The sequence below is a fragment of the Netta rufina genome, assembly GCF_964035555.1.
Source record: "Netta rufina genome assembly, chromosome: 1".
Lineage (NCBI taxonomy): Eukaryota > Metazoa > Chordata > Aves > Anseriformes > Anatidae > Netta > Netta rufina.
The window spans coordinates 25758631-25768832 of record NC_140123.1 but is presented as its reverse complement, the minus strand read 5'-3'; the positions used below and the strand labels follow the sequence as shown (position 1 = coordinate 25768832).

Here is a 10202-nt window from a genome sequence, read left to right as displayed (position 1 = left end):
TTGGACATGTTCAAACCTCGGCTGGGGACCCATTTCCAGAGGGCAGTTGAACTACAGTCCACTGGAGGTCCCTTCCAACCCATATAATTCTACAGTGAGACTAACAGAAACTACACATTTCACAGTGACTCATACCTTGCTGGTGAACTTTACCTTTCATTCCAGGGACTCGTATGTTTTAGAAACCTAAAAATATGCAAAAAAAAACCCCAACAACTTACACCTCAGATGTCACTTCAAATCAGGCCATTAATATTTTGTTGCAGAAGAACAACTATGCTCTCTTCAGCAAAAGCCTGATATCAGTACAGCACATCTTCCTGTCTGCTAAAGGAAGCACATTTTCTAAAAACACAAAGGATGTGTTTTCCTATTTTGTTAGTGAAAAGCAAACCTTTATCATTTTTCCAAGTAGTTGTTAAGAAATGCATCAGAGAAAAAGTGTAAAAAGTAGAAAAAATAACTTGAGTACATCTAGACGAAAAAAACACAGGTAAGGACTCCAAATATTACAAATTACAAATATCCTTGCAAAAGAAGAACTGAAACAAACTTCTTGAGAATTTAAAAATAACAAGCGTTATGTTAAAATAAGAACAGAAATGGGAAAGCTACAGAAGAAAAACAACTACCACTGAAACTGGTAAAGGCCAGACTAGGTACCTGGAATTGCTTCATTCTTTTCAAAACATTTAATCAGAGCTGTTTGCCTAAATGCTTTCATGAGCTGACCATCTGAAATAAAAACAAAATACTTCCTCCTCTAACTTTAGCCCATTACATTTTTGCATGTATTTTGATGTACTGAAAAAAGTAATTTCATTTTGCTTGAAGCAAAAGTAACTTTTTCTATGTCATAAGAGTCTGGGAAAACAGAGGTTTTAATGTCACCTACCTAGAGCTTGCCATTTTAATATAGAAATAAACAACAAAGCAACATACAAATTGAACAGAACAAAAAAAAATAGTTTTCTTTAAAAAAAAGACACAGATTTACTCAAACACTTACTGGTCCAGAGCTGTTGGTACAAATTTTTTAGATCTCTTTTAAAAAAAGAACAGCTTGCACAATACTAAATACAAGAAATCCCTACTGAACAATTTCTATACATTCACAAAGCACAGCTTACAAAACATGTAACACTAACAAACACTCCTGAACAGATATTATTCAGCAGATCAAACTGCTGCAATATCTAAGTAGTACTTTAAGAAGCATCTCCACCATTCAGACAACCTCTGTTAGGAAATGTGGTTTAATACAAAACTCTGATTTAAAGACAAAATTTGGGATTCAACATTTACATAATACAGCATTTGGATTTTAACCAAATCAATTTTAAGTTCATCTGAATCAGCTGAAAACCTGAGAAATCCAGCACTTGAGCTGATTTGGTATCTGTTGTTTTGATCAAATAATTTTAACTGTACTTTTTTGGAAGAGAGTATGAAAAAGAAACAAATGCACAACTGCATTTTACATTTTGGATGCATTTGCTCTTAAAAACCTTAAGCATTTGAGTTAAAAACTCCAATCTTATTCACTCACAGATAAGAATATCGCTCATTTTTACATAAGTTGTGATACATGATTTCATGTGTAACATGTTGGACCTTGTTTTGTGTAGTTATTTCTAAGCACCAACTCTCCACTGCATACATTCCACCTCTAAATCTTCTTAAAAGTACTTTGCTGTTTCTCCGTTTTGGAGATTTTTAACACAAATTCCTTTACGTGCATTGTACAGAGAGTGAAGCATTTCAAACCTAAGCAACTTGGAAATAATGAATATATGGCAGGAGGATCACTCAGCTTGGACTTTTCTGAGCCACTGCTGGACTTCTTGATGGCACGTTGTCTTTAGTGCAAGATTCTACTGGACATAAGCTTCTCATATCCCTGAGGAATTACTGTTAGGTCATGCCACGGGACTGGCTCAAAGGGGACTTTTTATTTCACAACTTCCATAGAAAGTAACCGACTTCCTTCAATGATTGTCATCAAAGAGTGACTTGTTTAACAGTAAACTTTTACATAGAAAAATGTTAATTTAGTGGAAGACTTTGGTAGGAAAAGGGTGTACAGCTACGTATTACTGATATAAACAAATTTTCACTTAAAAAAACCAAACATTACAATGAATTTTTATAAAGAATCAAAAAATAGACTCCTCCAGATTTGCTGACAAGTTTGCAGACACCCAAGCAGCTCAAAACCTCAAAAGTGCAAAGAAGAGACAAATAAAACACAGAACAGCAGCAACTTCTCATTTCCTTTTAACACTGAGATTCTCTATATTTAAATAAAATATACACATCCTAATCCTCCTTCAGCACCAGACTCATTTGCAGGTCACTGATCTGTTCTGATTACCCAGGTGCTCCTTGAAACTGCTGCTGCCGTTGCTCCAAAGCCTGTTGACTTAACAGCTGCTGTTGTTTCTGTAAGAACTGCACGACTTCTGGACTTCTCAGTAGGGACTGCAAGAAAGAGAAAGGGGACTTTAACTCAGATAATTTAAATTATCTGCCATAGTGATAAAATACAAAGCAAGCTCACGAAAAACATCTCAAAACCGTTTCAGGACATCAGCTGGTAACCACAACCAGTGTTAATGCACATTCTAAAAGCAGATTCAGAACCTAAGGAACAAGTGATATTGCCTAAACCATACAAAACAGCAAACAGTAGTAATCTACGGACACTGAGAACAATGTCAGCCTCAACTGAGCTTCAGTTTTGAGCCAAATTCCCAATTCCCTACTACAGACAGTACTTCTGAGCTACAATAAATATAAATTAAATATTGTAATTCTGTAGCAAAGCTAAACTTCACCGAGCATTCCATAATTTTTCAACATTTCTCAAAAAAAGTAGTCCAGCCACAAGGAATGTATTAAAAAGAAACAAACAACCAACCTGCCTTCAGTCAGAAGACAGTTTTAGATACTCTTACATCGTATCACCTATCCTAGAATAGGAAAGCTAATTAGGAACAGATAAGACAAAAGCATCTGAAAACTTTCACTGCTCAGAGACAATGAAACTGCTTGTCACTGAATGTGAAATTTTAAGAATAAACTCCTTTTAAGGCAGATTAAATGAATGAATAGAGTAGAATGAATGAGTAGAAATTTGCTAAAATAGAAAGTGAAATGAGGAAAAAAAAAAGCCCAAGGATGCAGACTGACATTTGCCAGCAGTATTGCGTAAACTGGCCCAAACATCTGCAGTCTGCCATCCAATTTGAACTGTTCATTCTCATTCCTGCAAGGTGGCAGCACAACCATTTGTAAGGTCAAATGGCAAATGAGGTAGAAAATGGATCAAAAGTCACTGCAGAAAAAAAGTGATTTTTAGCTGAATTAATTCCCTAGACTGGTTGTTCATTGTGCAGTCACTTCACTAAGGCAACCAAAGAGGTGCTGCAACTCTGCAGTTCAGATTCACACTGAAAAGGACCTGCAGCTTCCAAGAAAGGGTCGGAACTTTGTGCTGTTAGGAGGCAATTCTGCAGAGATTATTACTGAAAAAAAAAAAAGTAAATTTTGCATACAGCTTCAACCTAGAGCTGAATAGGTCAGACTACAAACAACAAGCCATCTCACTGAACAGACACACAGCCTGCTTTTCTGTAGCTTACATTTGCTTCCTCAAGTCACTTCACTGCACAGGGTACTTCTCAGTAAGAATTCCTTTATTTACTGCTGTTTTATGACATTTTATCCTCCCTGGCTGGAGGATAAAGCCAGAGGCCAGCTCCTCTTTGAGAACCTTGTGGCTTCTCAGCCTCCCACCTCTGCTTTCTACCTCTCCATCCAGGGTAAGCTGCACATTCAGGCACAAAGGGGCTGCCAAAAAAGCCCAGCCTCTCCTGACAGAGATGAACACAACATGCAAGAAACTTAGGAGCAAGCACAAAGGACTTTGCTCTTCCAAATGATAAACCTGCGGGCAGCTACCACTGACATGCAGTAACTTTCAGATGCCCAACATAAGGTACGAGAAGCCTCAAATGTGAGAGGTCACAAGTGTTTTTTTCCTGGTCACTGCATGTCCTTTAGGCTTGGTGTTGTGCAGATACACGTAAAGCAAAGAATAAATAATAGAAGGAATAATGCTGACCAACTGAAGCTGAGTCAGAGCAGAGAGAGAAAGAAGAAACAGATCAGTCTTAATCTCATTTCCCCAGAAAAATGTAAAGAAACCTTAATCCTCAAAGAGCCTCGACAGAACTCTGTTCACAAAGCTCTCAACATCTATTTATTCCAAGAGTTTCTGGTTGATATACCAGAAAAAAATGTTTCATTAATAAAAATCTGTAAAATTTCATTAAAAGTCACATGAATACAAACAGACAGGAAAGGGAATAACAATTTAGTAATCAGGGCATAACGAACAACACATGATGGGGAAAATAAAGTTAACAGTTCAACTGAAGAGCTACAGATACTCCCCTAAGTTTTAGAAATAACCATCAGATAGGTTCATCTGATATTCTCCAAATATTAAGAATTCATCCAAGAAAATAAGTCTGTACAGCTGTATACTTAAGACTTCTGTGATGCTTCCTTACAGACTTCAAATTTGAGCCTGCTGGAGTTCAAGAAGCATTTGGACAAGGCTCTCAGAAACATGGGCTGATTTTTGGGTGGTCCTTTGGGGACTCAGGTGCTGGACTTGATTCTCTTTGTAGGTCCCTTCCAACTTGGGATAATCTATGATTCCCTGAAACTTCTGAACAAGCACTACCACACTTTAACAGCAATTGTTAAATTGCTTTGCACAGATAACAGGGAGCAGGCAAACAGTTCTATTAGTTTCCGGAGGAAGGAAATTGTAAAAAATAAACAAACAAAAAACAAACAACAATGAAGTAGAAAGAATTGCAATGAAGCATCATCCCAAGCAATGGTAAGGACTGCATTATTACTGTTCATTAGGCTCAGTTATTGCCATGTACTTAAAGGAGCAACAGAAGCAACACAAAACTTACAGCATAAGTCATTCATGCAGTCTACAAATAGCACACATAGTACTATTTCCATTCAGTTTTTTACCAGCAAATATATATGCAATTTTAACTGTGGTATCATAATAAGCCTACAACTTTTAAAACACACTATAGTAATTAAAGTTTACAGAAGACCTGAAGCCCATGCACTGTTGTGTCAGAAGCTTTACAGAAAAGTCCAGCTAATGTGTTTAAAACATCTCAGTTATATTTTAAGTACTCTTTACCCTAATGAAACAACTACACCTATTTAGTACTACCAAAATATTCAACTTCGGTTAACATGGCAACCACCAATAAACTCCGTCCCCTTTGTATTCTTCATGCAGAAGCAGTGACATACATGTACACCTGAAATGCAGCATATTTCAAATCTACATGCACATACTGTGTATGATCACTGAACTGATATTCACCTTTCAGAAGGGCAACAGCTAAACATTGCTGCGCTGCCTTTATTTATTTGAGTTCAAGACCTCCAAGAAAACAAAACTTACCAGTCTCTTTTTATTCAAGACTTGTTCTAGAAGAGTAGGTCTTGCTGGGCGATCTCCAATGGAGCCGGTTCTCTGTTTTGTAACAGAAACTGAACCTTCAACACAATCCTATTAAAGAAAAAAAAAAATAGAAAAGTGAGGCTGTAAAACCTGGTGTCATACACTTACTTTTTACCACCAGAGTAGGATTTTTTTTAGAGTCTTAACAGAATCTGCACTATTAATCTGCAGAGGAAAATAACAGCACTAGAACGGGTATGTATTTATTCAAGAACCAGCCTGTTTTCCTTCCCACATTATTTTCCTTATGCCATCACTCACAGTGAATGCAACTCCAGCAACGTGGCTGAGTTAGCCTTCTAAATTGCAAACCTAACCAAGTTACCATGGCCAGCTAATGTCTTGAATTTATTTGATTGCATTTCTTAAGAGTAAACTAATTCAAAACACCTCAGCCTATAGTTTGCATAAGTGAATTATATTTAGCATTTGCAATCAGGTGGGAATGACAATATTCTTCACTGCAAAATAGAACAGACCAGAATACTTGTATGAACTTGTCAAAGCCACAGACAAGAGACAATAAGATCCGTATGCTTTTTGTTTGTTCTGTTCCCTGTACAATCACCACTAGTGAATTAGGCTGTCTTCTAAACAATGTAGCCCTGTGATTTTCTGTTAAGAAAACATTCATGTTTTGGAAAACTTCAATCATCATGCTAACCCCGTGTTTATAAAATTCACAGGTTACTGACACTCTGACTCAAGCTGTTTGCCAAGACCCCAAAACACACTATCAGCACTGCAAAAAGGCACACCCACTTTATCATTAACTATCCTGCTTTCTTCTGCAAGTTCAGGCCTTAATTTCGACTACTGCGTGTTAGTTTCAACGTTACTGAAGTGGAAAAAGCAAGCCCTCTCTTTTCCAACACGCAGTCATCACTACTTTATGTTACAGATCAAAAAAACTTAACGTGTCACTACATGTTAATACTGCAACTGTACCATAACATCCCCTTTTCTGAGCTATAGCAAGTATTTGTGTAGTCACATCATGAACTGACTATGCTGAATTATTAGGAAATTAAGAGAGAGCAGAGGAAATCACACCAGTATGTAAATCTAGAGTTCACCCACGTCTTTATGTTCACCCAGTATTTTTGTTAGTTGCTCTGCAGTTACATGAGGTCCCTGGTTGTAATCACACAGCTCCACAGACAGCTGTGCTGACACAAAAAGGCCACTTGTAGCAGGAGTGTCTGTGCCAGGTAAGCAGCTTTTTTTTTTTTCTTCTGACAACCACTGTCCCATGCTTGTCCCCTCAGCCTCAAACAAGCCGGTGCCTTCAGAAGTAAAACCATTCCGCTCTCTTTTCAGGTCTGAATACAAAATCTTAAACGCTTTCTAACTCATTAGTGAAAACTATCATCAGAAGCAGTGCTGCCTCGACTGAATCACAAACCAATAAGCAGAACTATCAAAAAAACTGAACCCCAACACCAAGCCTTCCCCGGAGCCCCCCCCCCCCGTGCCTCACCTCAGCCCGGGGGCCGCCCCCCGCCCCGCCGCCTCCTCCTCCTCCTCCTCCGCCGCCCCCCAGGGCCTGGTCGCTCTTCTTGCGCTTGTACTTGTCCTTGTACATCTTGTTGCGGTGCCGCTTGCACATCCAGGGCTTGCGCTGCTTCGCCACCTGCGTGGTGGTCTCGCTGCAGCCCTGGTAGGTGCAGCTCTTGCAGTCGCCGCCCGCCGCCGCCGCCGCCGCCTCGCCGCTGGAGGAGGAGGAGGAGGAGGAGGAGGCGGTGGCCGCCGCCGCTGCTGCCGCCGCCGCCGCCTCCTCGTCGTCCATCTCCTCCGGGCTGGCCGTGCTCTCGCCGCCCGCCGCCTCCTCCCCCGCCTCAGCCTCGCCGGGACCCAGCTCGTAGAACAACATGAGGCCGCCCGCACCGGGGGCAGGCTGCGGCGGCAGCACCCCCCCTCCAGCCGCCGCCGCCGCCGCCTCCTCCTCGCCGCCGCACGGCTGCATCACGAGCAGCGCCAGCTGCGGCGGCGAGGAGGAGGAGGAGGAGGAGGAGGAGGAAGGGGGAGCGGTGGCGGGGCTGGCCCGCAGGGCGCCGGTCACCGGGCAGCGAGGCCGCCGCGAGCAGCAGCCGCCGCCGCCGCCCCGCGGTCGCCGCGCAGGCGTGGCCGGGCCGCGCAGGCGCCCCGGTGGGCAGGCGGCGGGCGCCATCTTGTCGTGGGGTGGGGAAGGCGGCATGGAGCCGCAGGGGGTTTTCTCGGTTCTGAGGGGGAAGAGTGCCCGCCTGGGCTGCTGTCGTGTGACATATGTGGTGGTAGATGTCTGGCCCAACATGTCCTGACACATTTACCATCCCTATGCTATCCCATCTATTCGTGCCACCAGTGAGAGTGGGACCCAAGGGTGCCGTTTGCATCCCCTCCTGCTCAGCCTCCTTATGACCACCGATCTATTGCATTTGTATCTTTCATCTCCCTGCTACTTGCCCTTTCGTCCATTGTTTCAGGTATTCACTCTCACGTTGGCTCACATCAACAGGATGCCTTGGATGCGTTTTGCCTATTAAAGGGTTCATCCGAGCAGCATTGTTCACCCAATTCGTCCCATTACAAATACGTTCCCCCTAAGTAAACACCTTTATTCTGCCATGTAAATTAATCCTGTGTCCATAATCTCAGCCATCATTTAATTCCTCAATCCATCTTTTTTTTTTTTTTTTTCTCTGAAAAATTCTTCATTTTATTCCAACAAAAAAGGACTCGTAACTATTGCGCCTACCTTCCGTTTTCCTTCCGCTTCATCCGTCTGTATCACAGGCACTGAATTGTCCCAACTCCCACCAAGAGGTTACACTAACCTTCTCCGTGACCATCTGCTGTTGGCTCCCCCTTCATTTTTATTACCTTCTTTCCTCATGAGTTTAGCCTTTCCTGTTGTACAGGTAGGTTCATCCTATATTAAAGAAACAGTGCTGACCCCGTTTGTTCTCTGGTAATTACCACAGATCCCCTCTCCTGTCATTAAGGTAAATGATTGTGCTGTTTACAGTTGTAGCCATTCACTTTCACCCTTGACCATGCCTAGTACAGTTCTTCCTCATTTATCAAAATAGCTAATCACATGATATAGCCCCAGACAATTAACTGAGTACTTTATCCTTGTCACCTTTGACCCACCACTCACCTTTAAAATTAGCAAAATAATTCCCTGCCTTAGTGCTGTTTAAACTAAAATTGCAGACTATTTCTTTTTCGACAGTGGAGATGCTCCCGACATCTGCCCCTGTTTTTATTTCATCCCTGATACAGAAACAGAGGACTCACCAGAGCCTCTTCTTAGGTCTTGCATCTGTGCTGGTAGCGGAGCATGTAAAAATCATATGGAGTCTTGTTATCCTGCCTCTTACCTCTTTAGACAGTGAGCTCCTTGGAGCAGAGGGTACCAGTAAATGTTTAGAATTTTTCTCATTACAGCTCCACTGAAGTAATTTTGTTGATTTCTTTCAATTGGAACACATCTTGAAGGAACGCCTGCTTAAAATTCTCAGTGCCCCTGACATTAATTAAAATAAAATCAAAAGTAATAATGAATCCAAAATAAAAGCATTTCTCTCTACCCACATTACCTCTACACATCCACGCTATAAGTAATTAAAATGCAAATAAGAAACTGGAAACTGATACCTTTAAAATTACAGGAGGAAGAGTTACTTGTACCTCCCTCACTGCTTCTCTGAAATCCCACTGGGACAGCTAGGTTTTGGCACAGGCCAGTAAGACCAGTAGATTTAAGCAGTTTGAGGCTAGAGGAGAAAATTATTTCCAGAATGAAGGCTTCCATGAAAATGCCCTTCTGAAAACTGCCTCTTTTTTTGATTCAGTTGGATTCTGCCTCAGACACACTGGTAACATTTGGGAATCTCATTGGAGAGGGTGCTCATTGGAGCTCCTTAGTTCTCTTTTTTCTCATATGAGGAGAAAAGAACAACAACAACAACAAATCAGAAAGCTGATAATACCTTACAAAAATATTAAGGGGACTAATTAATCAGAAAACTGATTTGATATTTAATGAAGCTGTTACTGGACCGCAGTATAAGGTATTACCCAATTCTCTTCACCACAGAACCTTGTCATCTGCTTGCTTGAGGGCATGGAAACATAAACAGGAATTAAATTAGCAGCAACTAACAAATGAAGCTCTTCTTAAAAAAGCTGTCATTGATGCTTTTTTTCTGCCTGGTTTGCTCAGAAAAGACAAATATCATGATGGAAAGCAAAGCAAAGTGTAAGCTCCCATGGGCTGCACTTCCATCTCTGGCATTCCAGCTCTTGGGGAAGGAAGGTCATGTTTTGAGCATTTTGTAACCGGTCTGTACATCATTGCTGGCCAGCCAGGAGCGGCTGCATCATGTTTTGCCTTCCCAGGTATAATTAAAAGGAGATGCCATATGTGATTATTGAAATCTAATCGTTCATTTGTCCTTTGGCTGACACCTTGTTGTTTAAATAGATTCTGTAATTTTCTGTTGTCTCGTTTGTGCTTGGGAAATAGTTCATATTAATGTTCTAGCTTTCTGTGCCAGTTCTTAGTATGTGGTTCGTAATTGTCTCAGGAAGAAACATGTATTAAAAAAACCACCACCAACAACAACATACAATAGTACTAATG

The 10202-nt window shown here is 41.2% G+C and overlaps 1 protein-coding gene across 1 annotated transcript; it reads right to left on the bottom strand.

The window, feature by feature from the left end:
• Positions 1 to 671: 671 nt before the first annotated feature.
• RFXAP (regulatory factor X associated protein) lies at positions 672 to 7769 on the bottom strand (the record flags this gene model as incomplete). Its single annotated transcript, XM_084283537.1, has 3 exons — positions 672 to 2481; positions 5513 to 5620; positions 7053 to 7769. The coding sequence occupies 3 exons, from the start codon at positions 7767 to 7769 to the stop codon at positions 2371 to 2373; spliced, it is 936 nt and encodes a 311-aa protein (XP_084139663.1). The 3' UTR covers positions 672 to 2370.
• Between the last annotated feature and the right edge of the window lie 2433 nt (positions 7770 to 10202).